At 33.1% G+C, this 22,534-nt stretch overlaps 1 protein-coding gene across 1 annotated transcript in view; it reads left to right on the forward strand.

The window, feature by feature from the left end:
* The window catches only part of LOC150104804 (progesterone-induced-blocking factor 1-like), a 363,656-nt gene extending 345,199 nt beyond the window's left edge, over positions 1-18,457 (forward strand). Inside the window, exons 12-13 of the mRNA XM_090395645.1 lie at positions 6,055-6,153; positions 18,247-18,457. Coding sequence (XP_090251771.1) covers positions 6,055-6,153; positions 18,247-18,297 — 150 coding nt within the window. The 3' untranslated portion in view covers positions 18,298-18,457. The remainder of the gene's footprint in view (positions 1-6,054; positions 6,154-18,246) is intronic.
* Positions 18,458-22,534: the final 4,077 nt, after the last annotated feature.

A 22,534-nucleotide genomic window follows, 5' to 3' on the forward strand; every position in this document is an offset into this window, starting at 1 on the left:
TCCTTGATGTACGGAGTAATTACTTCAAAAAATTGCTAAATGAAACAATCAGTGACAGCACAGTGGTAAAATAAATACTAAACAGGAATGCAATCAGGAATACATATCCATGAAATATGCATAAATAATGTGCATCCATCAAAAGACCGAAATGTGGAACCCCATCTGGAGTAGATGATATTCGACCAGAAATGCTCAAGTATGGAGGTCTAAAAGTTTTACAGTGACTGCACTGCATAGTTCAGAAGGCATGGACAAAGGGACAAATTCCAGATGATTGGAGTAGAGCTCTCATAGTACCCATGTACAAAATGGGAAATAAAACTGAATGTGAGAATTACAGATGCATTTCCCTACTGAGTGTTCCTGGTAAGATTTATGCAAGTATACTTGAGAAATGGCTGAGAAGGATTGTGGAAGGGAAACTTTGTGAAGAACAAGCTGGATTTGGACCAAATAGAGGATGTCAGGATCAGATTTTCACTATATGACAAATAGTTGAGAAATCATGGGAATATAACAAAGAACTGTATTTAAGTTTTATAGATCTGGAAAGGCATATGACATAGATAATTAATAACAGAGAGGATAACGTACATCCTTGTTTGACACCAGATTTAACATCGAACCATCTACCTGTACTTCCTTCAATTCTAACTGCTGACTTACAGGTGCCAAGAGAAAAGCTATTCAAAACACTACAGTTATATGGTGTCAAGGGAGTATTATACCAAGCAGTACTTACTCTTTGAGTTGTAAGTCAGCAGTTAGAATTGAAGGAAGTACAGGTAGATGGTTTGATGTTAAATCCGGTGTCAAACAAGGATGTACGTTATCCTCTCTGTTATTAATTATCTATAGGGATCTCATTATGAAAGAAAGTAGTATTAAACCTGATATCAAAATTGGAGATTTTAATCTCAGCTCTTCACTTTATGGTAATGATATTATACTTTTAAATAAAACTGTACAAGCCTGCAAGATTCCCTGACTAAATTGAATAACTGTTGTAATTTGGTATGAAGGTCAGCAATAACAAAATAAAGACAATGAAAATAGGCAGAAGCATTAAAATATCAACTACATTGTGACTGAAGAATCTATAAAACAAGTAAAACATTTCAGCTACCTAGGCACAATTTTTAGTGAAGATGGTAAATTAAATATCAAAGTTGGTATGGTAGGAAGTCATAAATTTAATGTGGAATAAAAGAGAAATTAGTCAAAAACACTAAATTAGATGTATACAAGACAGCTGATAAAACCTTGCAATAACTGTCCTGTTTTATAAAACTTTAACAGTTAGTAAGATCATAAGTTTCATAAAACATGCAAATATGAGTAAGTACAATAGACTAACTATAGTGAACTCTTAAGAATCAAGGACAGCATCACAAATTTTTAGGGAGAGTTTAGGTTCATCATCCCCAAACATGTGAGAAGTAATCTGATGAAGGGTGGATTTGGAATGTGTATAGAGTTAGAGGGTGGCTGGGTGAAAAATAGCATCTTGACAGTCTAATATGGATAGGATAATTACCAGCAGTTGTTCTCCCTTCTCCCTACCTCACTGTTTGCTGTGGTTGAGACAAGGCCATTTGTTTCAAGTAATACAATTTATAAAAAGAAACATGGTTTTTTTTTTTTTTTATTGCTACATTTTTTTTTTTTACATTATAAATTCTCTTTCCACAGTGAGCTTTGAATTCAATTTTTTTTTTTTTTCAGTGACAGAAACAAAGCTGTCACATCATGGCCATGCTCATGCCTCATATGAAACATACTGAGTTCTTTCACAAAGTCCATTGCATATGATCCACTCTGCATTGTAACTGAGCATTAGAAGAAATCTGTGATTGTTCCAAGATCACTAGACAAGGAATGGTTCTTATGTCTGATTTTCTTGTAATTTCCAGATATATACTTAAGATAAAATGAGTTACTCATTACAATGAGTTACACATGAATAAATATATTTTAATTAATGTCTTCTAATTAAAGAAATGTCTATTTTAAGTCTTTCCATTTCTTTTTTCACATTTTCTATTTTATCTGATTCTTGTAGTGTTCTTGCATTCCATGTTCCAATATTCAACTTATTTCTTGTCTTCATTTTTGAATAAGGATTTTGTTGGCTGCCGACCTGAGAAGCCTGTTACTTCTCCTGCTAGGCATGACTCCATCAGTGAAAGCTCCATCACCAATCTTGACTTCATTTTTAACTTCCATTGCTGCTTTTACTTGGGAATGTAATGTGGTGATTTCCCCTTGCCTTCCACATCGTAATATTGTAGCACGTATGCTACAGGAGGTTAATACAAGTAGCGTTGCTGCCCACTACTAGAAATGTTAGTTGAAAGAGGAGGAAACACCACTATCCCTTGAATACTCTGATAGCTTCAGGGAGAATGGAGGACCTCCTCCTGGAGTTAGTAAGCAAGCAAAGGGACAGATAAAAAGTTTTAAGTAAAGAACCCTCATTAGGAAGAATGTTAGTATGAGGGTAGAAGTAAGAAAAAAGTATGACCAAAAGCTTTGAAATAGATCATACTTAGCTCTTGGACCCTGGGTTAGCCATGCCTGTGCCTGTAGGTTGCAAGCCCCATGGGGTAAAAGTAAAAATTGAGATGAGATGGGAGGGACAGGGTGATTTCTGGACTGGAGAATTTTGAATAACATATTCAGGACAAAAGAAGGGAGAGTCAGGAATTGCAATAATGCTTCAGAAAAAAGTTGAAATAATCACTACAATAATTAACGACAGTGACAGAATCATGGCTATAAGTATTAAAAAAAATGAACCAGTAAACCTCGATATTATAATGGTCTACATGCCAACATCACAACATAGCGAGGAAGAAATTTATGAACAAATAGAAGAAATCTGGAACAGCTTTAAAGACAGAGACAGTACAATAATAATGGGAGATTGGAATGCTATAGTGGGAGAAGAGGGCAATGATAATGTCTCAGGAAGATTTGGTCTTGGACGTAAGAATGAAAGAGGAAAGCAATTAATAGAATTTTGTACCCAAAAAGTTAGTTATAGCAAATACACAATTTCAAGATCCAAAAAGAAGATACACCTGGGAATTCAAATAGATATCAAATAGATTATGTATTGATCAAGAAAAGATACAGAAACCAAATAAAAAATTGCAAAAGCTATCCAGGTGCCAACATCAGTAGTGACCATAACTACATCTTAATGAAAACAGAACTGAAACATAGGAAACAAATCCAAAGAGACAAACCAATAAGATGGAAACTTGAACAATTAAAGAGTAAAGAAGTAAATAGAAGATACCAAGAGGCAACTGATCACAACATTCCAGAAAACATAGTCAGAATAATATTGAAAACGAATGGAATATGATTAAAGTCTATTACAAATGCATCAAATCAATTATTGAAAAATACAGAAAAAGAAAACATTGGATAACAGATGAAAATATAAAAATGCTGTTAAAGAAGATGTGGCCAAATACAAATATCTTAAAAATCAAATTACAAGAAAATGTAGACAAGCCAAAAAAGAATACCTGGAAGAACAATGTAATAATATAGATGAATTATTTTAAAAAGAAAACATAGAGAGAGCCTATAAAGAAATTAGCAAATTGACTTTCAAATTTAATAAGAATAGCAAAAACAATGCCATCAAAGATGAAAATGGAAAATTACTCCATTTTCATCTTTGAAAATTTTTCAAAGGTCGATTGGTAGAGCCTTTGCTGCTAATGACTCAGTTAAGTAAGTTTGAGCGTGGTTAGTAGTTGGAAGGGGACCAATCATTCGATGCTGTTGGCACACTCTCCCTTGATGAGTCTTTGGACTCCCTGGAGGTGTCAAATAATAAATAATAATTATCTTGAAAATTTCTATAATGGGGACAAACTAAATTTCGATATTAACATGGAAAATCAAAATGAAGATAATCTAGGACTCCCAGTAATGCAAGCATTTGATAAAGCACTATCAGAAATGAGTAAGAAAAAAAGTCCAGGTGTGAACATTATTCCTATAGAACTACTACAAAATCTAGGTGATGAGACAAAACTCTTACTTTATCAATTAATAGCCCAAATCTAAGATAAAGGAAAAATACCAAAGGAGTTTATGAAATCAACTATAATACCAATAGCAAAAAAAATAATGCTAATAAATGCAGCCAATTTAGAACAATAGCTTTAATCCCACATGTTAGCAAAATTCTGCTAAAAATTATTCAAACCAAAATTTACTCAAAAATAGATTGTCTACTGGATGACGACCAATTTGGATTCAGAAAGAATATAAGAGAGGCAATACTCTGTTTAAGAACAATAATAGAGAGAAGAATAGAACTTAGTAAAATTACTTCCATTTGCTTCCTTTATTTAGAGAAAGCGTTTGATAAAGTAAATCACCAAATACTCCTAAATTGTGTCTAACTAATATCAGCATAAACTAGAGGGACAGGAAAATAATTTACCAAATTTATAAAAATCAAAATGGACTGATTAAAATCAATGATAAGGAAAAAATAATAAATATAAGGAGTGGAGTAAGACAAGGATGTATACTTTCATCACTTTTATTTAATTTATATATTGAAAATGCCATTCAGGAAACTAAAGATAAATTAAATAGCAGCATAAAGATAAATGGTGAGCAAGTCATGTGTATGAGATTTGCTGGTGACAAGCCCTTGTAGCAGAAAACAGAAGAACGGTAAAAACAATACTAGAATTACTTAATAATAACCTCGAAAAATATAAAATGAAAATCAACACAGATAAGACTAAAATCCTTGTTACAGGGCAAAACTCCTATCAATATAGAGCATATAGACATCAGCAGAAAACAAGTAAAAAGCTTTAAATACTTAGGAAGCCTAATAACAGACGATGGTAGAACAGGAGAAGACATAAAATCAAGAATAAACAATGCAAAAGCCCAATTCTCTAAGATGAAAAGCATTTTAACAGGAAACCTCAACCTACAATTGAAAAAAAAATAAAAAAAATTAATAAAGACATTGATATGGAGCATTGCACTGTATGGATGTGAAACCTGGATTCTAGGCAGAGAATATGTAAGAAGATTGGAGGCTTTTGAAATGTAGTCTGGTGCTGCATGAACAAAATAAAATGGACAGAAAAAGAATTAAACAAGTCCTGAGAGAGATAAGTGAAACAAGAAGTCCAATTAGATCAATCAAAATTAGAAGGGATAGGTGATGTGGACATATACAGGGTGGCCATAAATTCACTTTCCCTCTTTGGAGGTGTCTAAAACTAATAAGCTAAAGTAGCTAAAACTAATGCACAGAATGAGAACCACATTTTATATTGAGACTTGTGTGTGTCTCACAATTACATTGATGAGGGGTGATGAGGCTCATTTTTATCTGATTTTAATGTAATTATCCGCTTGTTTGGCTCCGACACGCCAAAATTTCCACTATCGGCGACTTTTGGTACTAAATCTTTTTTTCGCAGAAGTCATCTCCCCATGCCTTCAAAAGTCTCAATATAAAATTTGGTCTCATTCCGTTTGTTGGTTTTAGCTACAGATGCTTCCAAAGAGGGAAAGTTATTTTATGGCCATCCTGTACTTTGGCATGATGGACTTGTGAAAAGAATAACTGAAGGCAAAATAGAGGAGAAAAGAAGAAGAGGCAGACCAAGGAAAAGCTTTGTTGACCAAGTCAAAGAAAGCACAGATCGAGGAGTTAAGAAGAAAGCCAATGACAGAGCGGAATGGAGAAATTGCTGCTGAGCTACCAGTCCCAAGATTGATGCAACTGATGAGTTTAAGAAATATTATACCAATTAAAGAATTGATTCTAATTAGAGAAATGTTATAAATATTATACCACTTGTTTTTACAGTTACAAAATCCTTGTTAATTAGCACAATTTGTCATTCTCAGTACTAGTGTTCTATATATTTTAGAACTCATGTTTATTGCTCTTTAAAATATATATATAATAAAAGAAAAATAATGTTATTCATCAAAAAAAAAAAAGAGAGAGAGAGAGAAAATTAAAAATTACTATTTTTTTTTCAGGAGATTACACAAATGAAAAAATTGTTGGGTACAATTTATATTAAACAAAGTGCCAATCAGCCACAGGCACTTATGTTCCGAGGCCGATCAAATGAAAAGGTAAAAATTATACTAATTTTTCAGTAGTATTATAATGTACAATAATTAAGTTGAGCCAATGAATAATTTGCCTCACTGATCCAAGTTGCAGAATAAATTACATTGTAGGTAAATCAAGGTGAGGTGGAGAAATTTATTTGAGAATATAATTTGGACTGTATAATCGTCAGTACAGATCTCAGTTGATTATATTGTACAATCTTGTTTACACAAATTTCATTTAACAGTTTCACTATATTATCATTACAAAATTAACTTCATTCTGTTAATCAGGTTCATTTAATTAAATTTAATTATGCACTTTTAATCGCTTACAGGTGTTACATAAGGATCAGTGTTGGGCAACTGGGAGGAGATCCCCACACAGCCAGCAAGGAATGCACCTTAATTGATGCCATACATTCCTTGCAGGCTATGTTGATTCTGTGTATTCCACATAGCCTGCAAGAAATGCACAGTATCAATCAGTGTGTCTGACCTACTATAACCATTCTATGATGCTCACCGTATTAGGTCACCTATATACCAAACAGCTGAAGATTGGTTATCAATTTGGGACTTAGCTAACCAAATTATATTCAGTATTGACTTAGCCCAAATATGATAGTATGACATATCATATATCAAGCTGGCTGGAGCATCACCCTTTAACAAAGAGGTGAAGCCAGCAGACACTTGTCCCTTCCTGTTTTCCCTTGCATGTTAGACAATTATAGAAATACTAATAAATCAAAATGATTAGACATTTTATCATAATCTGTGCCTGTGGTTCCATAAAAACTTTTACTAAGAAAGAGGAGTAACTTTTTTAGTAGTCAAAACGACCAACCGAAATAAAGAAACTACATTTATTCCAGCAATGCTCCAGCACCATTATCCCATCCCTGTAGTGGTTCTCAGTAAGATCTACAAAATACCCCTCTACAGCTGCAATCATCTCTTGATTCAAAGAAAATCTCTCACCAGCGAGGAAGAGTTTTAGTTTTGGGAAGAGAGAGAAGTGAGAGGGAGCCAAATCTGGGGAATAGGATGGATGTTCCAATGATTCATAGTGCAGATCCCTTAATTTTCCTATTGCCAAAACACTTTTGTCGGCAGGTGCTACATTGTTTTGATGAAAGATGATTTTTTGTTTCTGCAAACCGGGTCTTTTCTCACGAATTTTTTCATCTAGTCTGGTTAAAAGATTAGAATAATATTCCCTGGTTATTGTTTTGCCCTTTTCAAGATAATTAATAAATAAAATGCCTTTAGCATCTCAAAACACTGATGCCATGACCTTTCCTGCTGATGGAGCCAACTTTGTCTTCTTTAGTGCTGAACAACCAGCTTCTGTCAGCTGTTTGGATTCTGGTGTGTAATGGTGAATCCAAGTCTCATTCATAGTAATAAATCGATGCACAAAGTCAGTTTTATTCTTGTTAAAATACTTCAAACACTGCTCAGAGATTTTCATACTAGCGTTTTGATCTGCTGTGAGCAAGTGCGGCACCCATCTTGCGTAAAGCTTTTTCATTTGCAATTCTTCATGCAAAATATATCCTACACATTCTTTTGAAATGCCTATAGTCTCAGCAATTTCATGCACTTTGACTCACTGGTCATCCATTACTATATCGTGCACTTGATCAATGATTTCTGGTGTTGTTGCACGTTTTGGACATCCTTCACATGAATCATCTTCAAAGCTGGTACAGCCGCGTTTAAACTCGGCAGCCCATTTCTTAATTGTCGAAATTGAAGGAGAAGAGTGCCCATAAACTTTTATGAACTTCGAATGAATTTCTTTTGGCATTAAACCTTCTTTTACAAAGAATTTTATAACCGCACGATACTCAATTTTATCCATTTCAAGGGATACAGACAACACTTTTGCTTCAAGGCAGCTGTATAAAACAAACTACTTGATAGAATGACTTGCAATTTCACATGGATGCTTATGGCAGATGTATTAACCTAAAATTATTTTTAAAAAAATAATAAAAAAATATTGCCGATAGTGTTGCCATCTATGGTCGATGCCAAGAACTTTTCAGACCATCCTCATAAGCTATTTAATGGTTTTTATAGGATGGATACAGAGGAAATTTTTCAGTACATGAATAAAGACCAATGAAGAGTTGGATGGACGACATAAAGGGACTTAACAACTTGAACTTATAGCTGCTGAAAGAAAAGATGACAGACTAAGTGAGATGAAGAGCCTTTTGATCACAAGATCACCAAGAGTTGGGGAAACAACTGAATGGCACATTACAACAAGATATGAAAAAGGAATATGATAAGGTTAGAAAGGGGTTCAAAGCCAACAATTATATGATGTATAATGGACATTATATTATACACAGCAACATGTAATTGAATGAGGTAGAGGTAAGATGGCATGATATAAAATCAGTTGTAAGATAAGGCCATATGCCATTTCCATTGTTATTCATAATCAATGTGCATCACATTCTGAAGGAGATATTCTGACTCAGCTGTTCATCTTGTGTAGATAATGTTATACTCCTAAATAAATTTGGTACAAGTCTTCAACCTTATCTTAAATTATGAAAGTGAGAGATAAGAAACAAAGTAGTTGATCAACAGGTAGACCACAGATAGGAGAGGTGTGAGAAAATGAAGAAAGGTAGTTGATGATGTCAATGGCAAAATCATATTAAAAATGATAAGAAACATGACTTGATGTTATTGACATTCAAAAACGAGAGTAAATGTAATAAAACAGTTGTTTGTTAGCTGGAAAATAGCACAGAGGAAGACAATCTCTAGGTGAAATGATGCAGTTATTAGTGTCTTAAAAGACCAATGTATAAGATCAATCATATTAGAGACTCAAGAAATAGCAGATTAATTTTGAAGAAAATTGTTGATAGGGAGCTAATGTAATATAACCATGTACACACACACACAGGGTGATATGAAAAGTTCACAGCCTAACAGTGAAAAAACTAATTTATAATTTCAAAATTATTGTTATTTTTCAACATAATTTCCCTTAAGACTAATGCATTTATTCCAGTGATGCTCCAGTGTCATTATCCCGTCCCTGTAGTGGTTCTAAGTAAGATCTGCAAAATACCCCTCTACAGCCTGCAATCACCTCTTGATTTGAACTAAAATGCTGACCAGCGAGGAAGAGTTTTAGTTTTGGGAAGAGATAGAAGTCAGAGGGAGCCAAATCTGGGGAATAGGGTGGATGGTCCAACAATTCATAGTGCAGATCCCTTAATTTTCCCATTGGCAAAACACTTTTGTGGGCAGGTGCATTGTCCTGATGAACGATGATTTTTTCTTCTGCAAACTGGGTCTTTTCTCAAGAATTTTTTCATCTAGTCTGGTTAAAAGATCAGAATAATATTCCCCGGTTATTGTTTTATCCTTTTCAAGATCATTAATAAACAAAATGCCTTTAGCATCCCAAAACATCAATGCCATGACCTTTCCTGCTGATTGAACCGACTTTGTCTTCTTTGGCGCTGAACAACCCGTTTCTGTCCACTGTTTTGACTGCTGTTTGGATTCCGGTGTGTAATGGTGAATCCAAGTCTCATCCATAGTAATAAATCGACATACAAAATCAGTTTTATTCTTATTAAAATGCTCCATGCACTGCTCAGAGATTTTCATGTGTGCGTTTTTGATCTGCTGTGAGCAAGCGCTACACCATCTTGTGCAAAGCTTTTTCATATGCTATTCTTCATGCAAAATATATCCTACACGTTCTTTTGAAATGCGTATAGTCTCAGTAATTTTACACACTTTGACTTGCTGGCCATCCAATACCATATCATGCACTTGATCAATGATTTCTGGTGTTGTTACACATTTTGGACATCGTTCACGTGAATCATCTTCAAGGCTGGTACAGCCACGTTTAAACTCAGCAGCCCATTTCTTAATTGTCAAAAATGAGGGAGAAGAGTGCCCATAAGCTTTTATGAACTTCGAATGAATTTCTTTTGGTGTTAAACCTTCTTTTACAAAGAATTTTATAACTGCACGATACTCAATTTTATACATTTCAAGGGATACAGACAACACTTTTGCTTCAGACAGCTGTATAAAACAAATTATTTGATAGAATGACTTGAAATTTCACATGACAGGTGTATCAACTTAGAAAAAAAAATCTTGCTGATAGTGTTGCCATCTATGGTCAAGGTCGAGAACTTTTCAGACCACCCTCGTATATGCACAGTAATTCTGTTTATCTGACTCTTCTATTATCCAAATGGCAAGTTCTGATAATTGAAGTGTCATATAATTTAAGTACAATAACATGGTACTCTACCAGAAGTCGGTTGACGTATAAAGGTAGGTTAATTAAAGGGTCATTATTTTGGAGGTTGGATCAATGATAGATTATTGTCTGGATGCATGATTCCTTATCCTCTTGCCATTCAACTAATGCTGGGGTTCCACAAGCTTCTGTTCTCTCACTGACTAACAACACTCTTCCTTCTATATATCAATGACCTACTTCAGTTGACCTCCAACCCAATAACACAGTATTGCAGATGACAGCACATAGCATGCCTCCCTTTCATTTGATAAATTGTAAGCTACACAAATCACCTCACCTCACCTCATAAATCTTATAAAACATCAACCACCACTGCCCTGAATTCCGATCCCCAAGCCCTCTTCCAATGGGGTTCAGATAACCTCATCAATTTCAATGCTAGCAAAACCACTTTTTCTTAATATTATCTTTGACAGTACTCAAATTTCCAGACAAGATGAGATTTTTCTTCTTGAATCACCCTGACATCAATCTTCTCCTGCCATAAACACATCAAAACCATTGCATCTTCAGATTTTAAAAAACTAGGATTTCTCTTTCACTCAAGCTGCTTCACCTCTGAACAGCTGTAACCTTATACAAATCACAAATATTCTTAGCTATTAATTCCTCTCACATTTGGAGTGGACTTCCCTAAGAGCTCCCTCAAAATGCTTGACTCAATACAGAAGATAGCATTTAAATTGATTAATAACTCATCTCTTACCAACTCATTCCTCTCACTTTCACAGAGGCATTTGGTTTCTGCAATATGTCATCATGATGAAATTCCTAATATATACCTTCAGTGGGTGTGCAGGATAATTATGATAGTACGACGTGAAAAAGTTACACCATTACTCACTTCTGATCAATAATTTTCCTCCAAATTAATCCATTATCTGTCAAGATTCCAATATTATCAGAGCTTATATTTGTCTTTTAAAGCACTTTTTGCTGTATCAATCCATCTACATCTTGGTCCTCCTCTGGGTCTTTTTCCTGCCAACCTGGCAAAGAACACTTGTTTTGCTAATCCTTCCTCTCCCATTCTGTTTAAGTGAACATACCACCTGAGATACAAATGTTATGCATGCGGCATGCTAATACAATGGCAAGTTCTCTCCTAATATTTTTGATGTGATACTGCCATTGATGCCATCTATTCACTCCACTAATCTTTCGCAGAACTATCATATCAAAGGTCTCTAGTCTTTGACCAAGTGTTTTATTTATATCCCAGCTCTTGGATCCATAAGTTGAAATTGGTTTGAACACTGTCTTGTATACAGCTAATTTAGTGTTTTGATTAATTTCTTTCTTATTCCATATAAGTTTATTCAGCTGACTTCCTTCCATACTAGCTTTACTAATTCTTTTATCTATTTTCATTTTTAATTTACCATCTCACTAAATATTGTACTTAAATAGCTGAAATGTTGTACTTGTTCTGTAGGTTCATCAATCAGGATACAGTTGTTGTTTTCAATGTCTTTGTCTTTTTATTGCTGATTTTCATACCAAATTTATTACAATAGTTATTCAAGGAATCTTGCAGATTTATTCAGAAGTATATCATCATCGTCTCTGTAAAGAGCTAAGATTAACATCACCTGTCATTGCGAGTTCGAATCCCACCGTGGGCATGGATGTTTGTGGTTGTCTGTGAAAATACTAGTGGTGGCAGTTGGTGTAGATGATGCGGTTTGCTATAGTTGGTGGATTGAGCTGTGAAGACGGAGAGCTGTAGAGTAGGTGCCCTCCCTCGATGAGTCTTTGGACTCCTTGGAGGTGTCATGTAACAATAATAATAATTTTAATATCAGATTTAATACCACTTTCCTTCATAATGTGATCCCCAGAACTATAGCAGCAGCAACCAACTGTATGTTTTGTTCCATTGACCACTATTTCATACCAGATTGCCTCACCATTCACACACTTCTCTTCTTAATATCCTGTTTTTTTTTGTCTTCAGTTCTTCAGCTTTACTCTCCCTCCCCACTCTCCCATTCTGTGCTTCGTGAAAATACTCAGCCATCACATTCAATTCCAGTAACTACATCTTCTGGTGTCAGCCAAGTTTCACTAATTCCTGTAACCTTTGGTGAGAGTGCACTGACTAATGTCAAAAACTCATCCATCTTATTTTTAATGCTTCTTGTATTAATATACAGAAACTGTAGATTTCCTTTAGTTCTCATACAACCTTTATACCTTACATACTTTTCAGCAGTTTGCGTATTTTCAGTAGCCCCAAACCGAATTTTATCCACTCTGTTATCCAAATCATTCCACAATATATGAACACCTGAAACACATTCCTTACTTAATCCTCTCCCTCCTATTTTCAAACTTATCAGTTCTACTGTAGAATCTCTGTATGAATTCAACTTCTCAGAAAAAAGCAACCTCATCAAATGCTTATGATCTTCCACATTCAGATTGAAGATCATAAGCAGTCATAAGGAAGGTCATTTCTTGCATGCAGCTTTTTTTGCCATCAAACAACACTCCAAACATATTTCAGATAATTTAATTTATTAAATTATCTACACATTCTTGCAATCATATCATTCATCATTACCGCTCTTCTTCTTAACTCATAGTATCAAAACGAAGCAGCCCACTCACTATCTTCCTTTTGACACTTTTCCACTTCACAATATCTAACATTGTTCTTAAATCCTTTGCAAACTGATTTATTACCTCTTAATAAATCAGATTCCCTGTTATGCTTTAAGGTTGGCATGCCACTTGATGAAAAAACTATTGCTGCATCATCAATATATCTGATTCTGTTCACTTTCAGTTCCATTGAACAGAGATTGTTTATATAGATCATAAAATAATATTAACGTCCTAGAATTGAGCCTTGGGGAACATAAGTTTTGATGAGTTAGAATTCACCTAAGATGATATTTATTTGAACCGCTCGTTATCTGTTTTCTAAATATGATTGATAGGCAATGGAAATTCTCAAAAAGAAAGTTTATTTCTAAGTTACTTTCACTTAAAAGTAACCTAATCAGGAGCAAAAATATATATTTTCAAGAAAGAAAAAAACTGCAATGCAGATAAATTATTAAAATTCATACATTCAGTTTACATAATCAGGAGTATTTAATAAAATAACTGTGAAGTTGATCATAGCAGCATGTATAGATCTCTGACCTTACAAGCAAACTCATACTGGTAGCCATAGTATAACACTATGGCTACCAGTATAGGAATAAACATTTTATTCCCCACTTGGCAGTCTATAAAAGCAAAGGGCAGTTATATGTTGTTTATTTCTTTCAAGGACAGCTGTAGTTCAGAAATAAATTAGGAATACGAGTGTTTACAAGATGTCTGCATTGTTTATATGGGAAGAACCACAGGAGGTAGTGGTGGTAGAGTCAATTCAGTGTGCCTAACGAATCTCATACGTAATATATAATTACTCTTTTGACTGATTGTTAGAAACATGCAATTAGCAAAACAGTTCGAATATCAAGCTATTTAAAATTTGATATGAGTAAACTGGAATCAATATATGCAAAGCTTGTGGGGGAAAAACGAGTTGCTTTTTGTGAAACTGACTCTGATTTACTTCTCCTTATACAAGCACCATGAATTTTTGGCAAATGTGATTATTAAGTGCGAAATACAAGCCTTCAATTTCACTGATCCAAATGATCTATCGGTTACTGTTGACTGCCATATATCAGCACCTAATTGACGTTATTCAGAAGTGGATAAAATGTAGTTTTCAAAATGTTTAATATACGAAGTCATGATTTTGCTTTCATTACATTACTTACATTACTCGTCATGTGCTACTTTAGTTATTATCAATGAATGTTTCACTTTCCGTTACCTCATTTATATACAGTACTTAAAACACCATTTTTTAAGTAAAATGTGTATATCAACCCAAATGTTATTGTTGACAAAGAAGGTATGAGATACAAAAAAAGTCGATCCGGTCAAAGCATATTTACATGACAAATATTAACATTTCCCATAAAGCATTCTGTTTGTTTATTTGCTAAAACATATGTGGGAAAAAAAAAACCACCTCCATTCTAAACCTGTTATCTAGAAAATTGAAAAAAGAAAAATTCTATCCTCATTTAATGAAACTGCTCCAAAGAACATCATCCTACTTTTACCTAGACTACAAAGAGCTTTTGTCAGGGATTTTTATCTGAAGGTGAATTAGCCAGTCTCGTGAGGATGGAAGGGTTTTTCTTGTCTAAAAACAAGCAAAGCGGATAGAAAAACACTCTCACAGTTAATTATAGCTAGTTGCTTTGACTGTAATTCAAAACAACTCAACCCAATCCCATTTTTCTTTAGTGCAGTGTTTTCCTACCTATGGTCCACCTACCGTTGGCAGTCTTGAGAAGTCAGAATGCTATCTTCCAAATGCTGCTCATCAGAATATAACAACAGATGGACATGATTCCAAAATCTAAGTTTTTCTATTTCTTTACTCATTATTCTTATTTTATTACTTTCAAAGAGAACCTTTTAACTTTTTTTTTAACAAACTAGACCATTCACCTCCTCTACACCATATGTATACTCTTCATTATTCTTAGCTTTATCCTTCCCTTGTCAACTGCAGTTACTTGCCTTCGAATACATTCGAAGGATCAGGGTATATGACATTCCTGTCCTTGAGGAATAGCAGAAACAGGAGTAAATAAGTGAAACATGATACTAAAATTTTCATAAATGAACTTTTTTTTTCAAGTTTTTCCAGTTTTTTTAACTTGAATTCCTATATATTTTATTATTATATTCTGAGAAAACCTTAGCAAACTACACAAATGGCATCCCCAAAAATACAGCTAGGTATAAACTCTATAGCAGTGTTTCTCAAAGTGTCCTTCACCACACCCATAGAAGGTACCAATTAGGACTGTAGGAGCATGCCTTTCACAATGTCTATATTTGCTTTTATGGGTACAAAGAAATATACTGAGCATTTACACACAGGCACATTAGTAAGAAAATAAAATATTGACATGGTAATCCATTTAGATAAATATATTTGGTTAGTTAATTATTAGCTTTAGACTTTTTTTTTTTTTTTCAATTACTAAACATCACCATGTGTGTAACTAAAATTGTATTAGGACTAAAGAATGTTAAGGACAGATAGAGAAAGTGTGCAGAGCTTGGCAGAGAGGAGATAAATTGAGGCTTAGAAGTTGCTTATCAGATAGATCTAGGAATTCTGTTGCACACAAGCAATGAGTGATCCCACAAAGTTGTACAAGGTATCAAATTAAGAACTGAAATATAGATTCTTTCAGTGTCCCCCCCCCCACACTCACACTCACCTAAAGAGTGTTATTACTCATTCTTTGCTAGCAGAAAAAAATTAAAAAGAATATGAAAAGAAAACTAAAAAATATATATATATTTACTATTATTTTTACTTTATAGTAGTGTGATAGTGATTTTTGGAATAAGAACACTAAAGTGAGCAACAGTTTTTAATCATACATTTACCTAAAAAATCAGTAAAATGTATATAATAATTTTAATAAAAAATGTTATATATCAAATCTTAAAAAAACTTTATATAGCAACTATCTAACAAGAGACATAGTGGAAAATGTAAATTACATTAAATAACTAAGCTTATTTGCATACTAGGTAAGTAAACATTCAAAAAATGATTGAACATTATAAATTTCTAAATGTATATCACGTCTGCATGTCACTGTTGATAAAGGTGCTGGTATGCTAGTACCATTGCATATGATGCCTGCGCTGTTAGCCTAGTGGCTATGTGCTTCACAGCCATATGCCATTCCTAGGTTTGATTCCCGTTGACAATGTGAGGAGCTTAAGGATCTTCCTCAGCTATAGCCAAGTTAGCCACTCTTGGGCATGGACAGCAGGGTTTTTCCCCCAGTTTATCTGGGGGTTTTCATCCCGCAAATCAGCCCCCACGAACACACACACACACACACACGGATACAGTCAGGAATACTTAAGACAATCCCTCCAGCCATAAGTCTGAATTGTCAGCTATTCTGGTCCCGAGCCCGGATAAAAATAGGGGGGGGTGTTGAGGTGGTGCTGTACTTCCCCGTAAAAGGGGCTCACGGCCGTTGAATCACCATACGAAATGAATGAATGAATTGCATATGATTCCAAAAAAAAAGCACTGAATTCTTCACATGAATTACAGGTGGGGATATATGTATTGTGCAAAAAGAACCTGCTGCAATAAGTTTAATCACTGTATGGAAGCCAGGTAATAAAAATAATATTAATAAAATTTTAATATTTACTCTACATTTTCATACCCAATAATAGAAGCCATTTTTCACCACCATGTTCATGTTTAGAAACGTGCTTTCCTCTTCAAAATTAACAAATTACAGCAAGCATAAGTCGAACAGTGGAGAGGTCAAACAAACAAACAAAAAAGACTTGGTATCTTATTGTACTGTATAGCAACATAATCTCTGATTTAGAGTTAATTTATTTTTAATGAGTTCTGGCATTTAGTTTTAGGTTAAATATGGTGGAGATTGGAATAAACTTATTGTTTTTGACTTTAATACAGAACTACACCATGTGGATCTTGCTGCCCTTCATCAAAGCCATTTCAGTTATTGATTTAATTGCACCATGCATTACTTTTGTTTTTTATGCCATTCCCACTCACGAAAGGTTGTAAACTTGAAATGTATTAGAACCCTTCAAGGTATGTTGCCATAATGCACACCATTCTATATCTGTATACCTGTATCCTGGCTATCTTATGACAGTTTACCTTTTTTGTAATGTGCATTATTCTTATGTTGCTTTTTTTTTCTGTGAATCCCAATCATGAAAGGTTGTAAACCACTGGTATTAGTGTGGTGGGTGGGCCAGAGATCAGATAATCTGGAAACTGTTCCAGAGACCAACCATGGAACTCTTAATGTGTCTAGTAAACATGGTAGTGGTCTTATACCAAACATTGAATATCTGACACCTAAAGACTTTCAAAATTCTCCAGCCTACTGGTAACCAGATGCTGTTTCCTTTATAAATTGCACCTGGTACTATTTATGCTCACTGTATATTTTTTCACTTAATGCAGTTCTTCTCCTGAAAGTTAATTGAAATTTAACTTCATCTGACATATTCACAAATGTGTCAGGGGGGGGGGAACCCAAGTTACTAATAAAAAAAACTAGCCATATTCTAAGATGGATTTATTTAGCTTTGTCTATGAAAGGCCTCAGAAAATTTTGTTCCAATTACAGATATCAGATTTTAACTCTGGTTTGTTTCCAGACAGCTGATACCTAGCAAACTTAGAACAAGTATGAACTTAAAAATAAATCAAAATATTAAACTTTATGCTAACTGATAGCATTTATAAAAATTAGAAATTTATTATAGTGGTGTTCATTATAATTATAGGAAGTTACTATGTAAATTCATTGCTCTTGACAGACTGAAAATACTAGCCTCTTACCATTTTCCTCTGCACCTCTTCCTCGTTTTCTGAATTAAGACCTATGAAAGCAAAGAATAAAATAAAATTCAATGTGTCTAAATAAATGCATAATAAAAATTAAACTCAGATGTTTATTTTTGATTAAAGTAAAGATAATCTGGAAATCCTCATCTAATTACATATAGTTAAAATTTTAAATCATATATAAATAAATTAGATTCTAGAAGCATATTTTAAATGCCGACAGTTGCATTAAATAGTAAAAAAAAATTTATATACTCAAATTTTAGAAATGTTTCTCTCTCTCTCTTTTTTTTTTTTTTTTTACTACCTCAAATATTAGCCTATCAGTGAATTTCCTGAATGGTACAAGAAACTGAAAGGATTAAAGTAAAGCTGCATAGCCATGAAGAAAAGGCATCCAGAAGTTTCAGATATAGTGATGCATGTATCTGTTCTGATGTGTAATATATGTAAATATATGTAATATTTTGGGGATTTTTAATAAATAATATTAAATTTTTTCTTACATAAGTAAATGTGTACATAATGTCGTTAATGCTATCGTGTATTTATTAAACTTATATAAAATTATAAAAAAATTGCTCAGTAGAAATTTTATCATACATAAGACAGTTACAGAATTATCTGCATATCAAATGCAAACAAAATAAAATTTTAAAATGTATAAAAATATAAAAATTCTGAATGAAAAAAGTACAAAAACAGCATGTAATTTAATATTGCATTTGTAAAATAAGTTTTTAAAAATATTAGAGCATTTATGGCTTCATCAGTTAATCAACTTTGTATTTTAGTGACAAAATTAACTGCCACTGAAAATATTCTTTCACATTCTATATTGCTTGGTTTAATTGTGAGTAAAGCTTTAATGGTTCTAAATTATTTGTTCTTTTTTCAGTCAATTCCAGAATTCAATTACTGAATTCTGATTTTATTTTGAAGTTATTATTTTTTGAGAAGTTTGCGGTTGTTGCATAATTAATATAGAACTACTAAGTTCTTCTTCAGTAGACATAAACGATATTGAATTTCTGATGCATTAGTTTTGTTGTATTCATTAAAATGAGATGGACAAAGTCTTAACATTAAATTTTGAGCAAAAGAGAATTACTATGACTTTCAACATTTAGGAAGAAAATTATCTTTTTGTATTTCAACATTAAGTAAATATTTTAGCAAACTTGCTCCTATCTGCATTCTTCAGTTCTCATTAAAAGTGGATTCTACATATTCTTTGCTAATTTTGATTTTATTTCATTAACTTTTTTCAGTAGAAAATTAATGACTTCTACAGAACTCATAATTGTAATGAATTGCAACTTAGCTTCAACAGTTATTTTTATAGGGTTAAGAACTTTTAAATATTTTCTAAAATTGTAAATTTTTTTCGTTCCATTTATTACTCATATTCAGATATTAATGCTTTTTAATACAATTTTTCAGTTTTAAAAATCTTTCAGTCTTAGTAATCAAAAGAATTCCATTGAGTTTTTATGTCTGAAACTGAATGTAGATCTTTATTAAATTCTTTTTTTTCTCTCTTTTTTTTTTTTTTTGACAATCTCTGTAAAACATTACTTTTTGTTAATATCTATAACAAATTTATAGAAGAAATAACAAAATCATCACATCTATTTTAATGCTTATGAATGATTAAGGCAGAGTAAATTTTCAACTGAGCTTTCATGTCCAGATTTCTGCATCTCCATGTTGGTATATCCACAATGTTTTTTCAAAATGATTCCACATTCTTCCATTCATAAGTCCACAATATTTTGAATATCATTTATAACAAATATTTTCCAGGTATATGAACTGATCCTAAATTAAATTTTTTTTGTGTCATCTGAATGAACAACAATACAGAACCACTCATCCAAAGTAACACTAAAACAGTGATCCATTCTATTAATTCTTTAATTTTTGATATTTGCTCTTCTTTTCATAGATGTCCAAAGCTGACTAAAACATCGCTTGGTTCTTTGGTAATACATAATTATGATTTGAGATTGATTCACGTGTAAAAACTATTGGCAATTGTTAAAGGCGAACTGAGATTCCATCTTTTGCAGCCTGGTCTAGTTATAATCTCACTTAATTTCCTTTGTACAAAAGATTACAAAAAATTGATTGATCAACCTTAATTCTTCTTTGAGTTATTTGAAGGTTCCCTATTTTCCTTAGCACTTCTTTTAAAATGTGCATGCTTCCCTTATGAGTCCATTAGTGTACGATCCGTTACATGAAATATGCTTTGGACAATAACTACACTAAACTGCATCCTCATTTTACATTTTTTTTAAAGTGTTTCCAAACTTTAGATTGATTTATTTTCATTTTGAAGCTAAAGTGAAAATTTTAAAATGGGGATTTTATCTACCAACAAGTTATCAAATGATTTAAATTTAAAAACAAAAAAATAACTTCACCATACATTACAGCATGAAGGTGCTGTAATGTATTCTTTTAATCTTTTGTTTTTGTTTAACTAATTTTGAGACCAAACTGACTTGGAGTGGCTAAATGTAATAAAAATGTTCATTTGTGTGTGCACATCTCATTGCACTTGATAACAAATAGCATATTTATTATAGTCATTAAACTTTCATTAAAAAATTTCATTAATTCATAATAAAATTTTAATCATGTATAGTATAATCTATATGATAGAACATTCATTTTAGTAAATTAAAATGCATTTAACAGATTTTTGTTTCAGATTTGTAAATTTATGACAGGTCTCAAGTCAAGAAAGATTAGAGACTTTTGTGCAATCAGAAACCCTAGTTACAAACTTAGTTATTACACAGTGTATTTCTTTCAAACCAAAAAGGACATCAATCATGTTTAATTAATCAATCATAATAAATTTTCAAATTATTAATTTTTATTGGTTTTGTATTAAGATAACTTATTTCAGAAACACATTAAAAATTTAACAATATAACTTATCAAAAAAACAAATTCAATTCATACCAAGAATACATTATTTTCATAAATTGGGGTTCAGCATCAAGGAACTTCTGAAAAAGTAGCAGATGGTCCTAAAAAAATAACACTGATACTCCCATTATGACTTGATCAAATATTATTTATCTGTTCACTAAAAAATCCTTTTGTTTTGTCTACATTATCATCATATAAGATTTTGTATACTATATCAAGCAAGCTGTGCAGGAAAAGAAAATGTTATGGAGGAAGTACAAGACAGTTGGTGGTGATCAGATCCATGAAGAATACAAAATGCAGGCTAGAAAGGTGACGAGCATGGTAGAGAAAGAAAAGATGCAGTATGAGAGGAGATTGGCTGGTTAGGCCAATGTTTACTCAAGGGAATTTCTCTGCTACATGGCAAGCAAGAGGAAGAATAATTATGGCAGATTAACATTGGTGGATAGTCATGTCAGCAGACTAACAACTGCAAAGGATATAGTGGTATTATTGAATGAGCACTTTATCAGCATATATCATACTGGTGTAAATGATCTGGTGCAATATATAAAAGAGAGACAAGTATTAGGAGAATTGGAAGTGAAAGAAACAGAGGTGTATCAGATGTTGGTTGGGTTAGATGTGAATAAGGCTGTGGGAATGGATGACATATCACCACTTATTCTTAAGGAATGTAACGTGCACCACATTGGCTATGCCCTTGACCTGGTTATTTAATGAAAGTTAAATAAGTTAAACGAGTAATCAGTTAAACCTCCTGCAAAATTAAAAAGTTACTCAACTCATCCAAAGAACCACTCCCTCTGCTGGCCCACCCTGTGTATACTGTGTTTATTGCACCTGTAACATACCATATATAGGGGAAACAGGATGCACAATTCCTATCAGACAAAAAGAACATAAACAACACATTAAATATAATAACCATGGTGAAGCTGGCCTTTCTGATCATGCCCTGAACACCTTACATGGAATTGACTGGAAAAGCACCAGTTGTTTACATCACACCAAAACATTATGAACGCAAATTTAAGAAAGCCTATGAGATTATTCTCTGAGTAACTATAAACAGTACTGTAGATAATCCAGGATCCTAAATCAAAAATAACAATTGTAATGCCAAAATAAATTAATTTGTAATTTTTTTTTTCACTAGAGGTCATGCCAGTAGAATAACCTGTGATCAAATCATTGTTTCTCTAGCTTAATGTATGTAATGTAACTCAGCTTGTCCTGTATATGTGTATATGCTCCAGATGATGATCTTAATATGAAGATCAAAATGTCGGGAAATTAAAAGAGTTATTTTATAACACTGTTGTAAAGTCCATAATTTCTAAAGTGAATGCTGAACACCGTGCAACACTAAAAGAAAGGTAAAATGAATTAAATAACCAGGTCTCTTAAGAAACCACATATCTTGTTAAGGTTTCTAAAGGAGTGGAAAGAAGGCAAAAAATTACCACTCCATGAGCATGGTTCTAAGACAGAAGTCTCCAACTATAGGCCAGTCTGTATAACTGCAGTTGTGGTCAAGGTGTTGGAGAGATTGGTAAGGAATAGAATAGAATACAGAATTGGGTTGTTGGACACAGCATTCCTTATGATGGTCAGCATTGATTTGTAAAGGGTAGGTCCTGTTTTATCAATTTATT

Source organism: Typopeltis vanoorti, chromosome 7, assembly GCF_054136105.1.
Source record: "Typopeltis vanoorti isolate ZY-2024b chromosome 7, IOZ_Tvanoo_1.0, whole genome shotgun sequence".
NCBI lineage: Eukaryota > Metazoa > Arthropoda > Arachnida > Uropygi > Thelyphonidae > Typopeltis > Typopeltis vanoorti.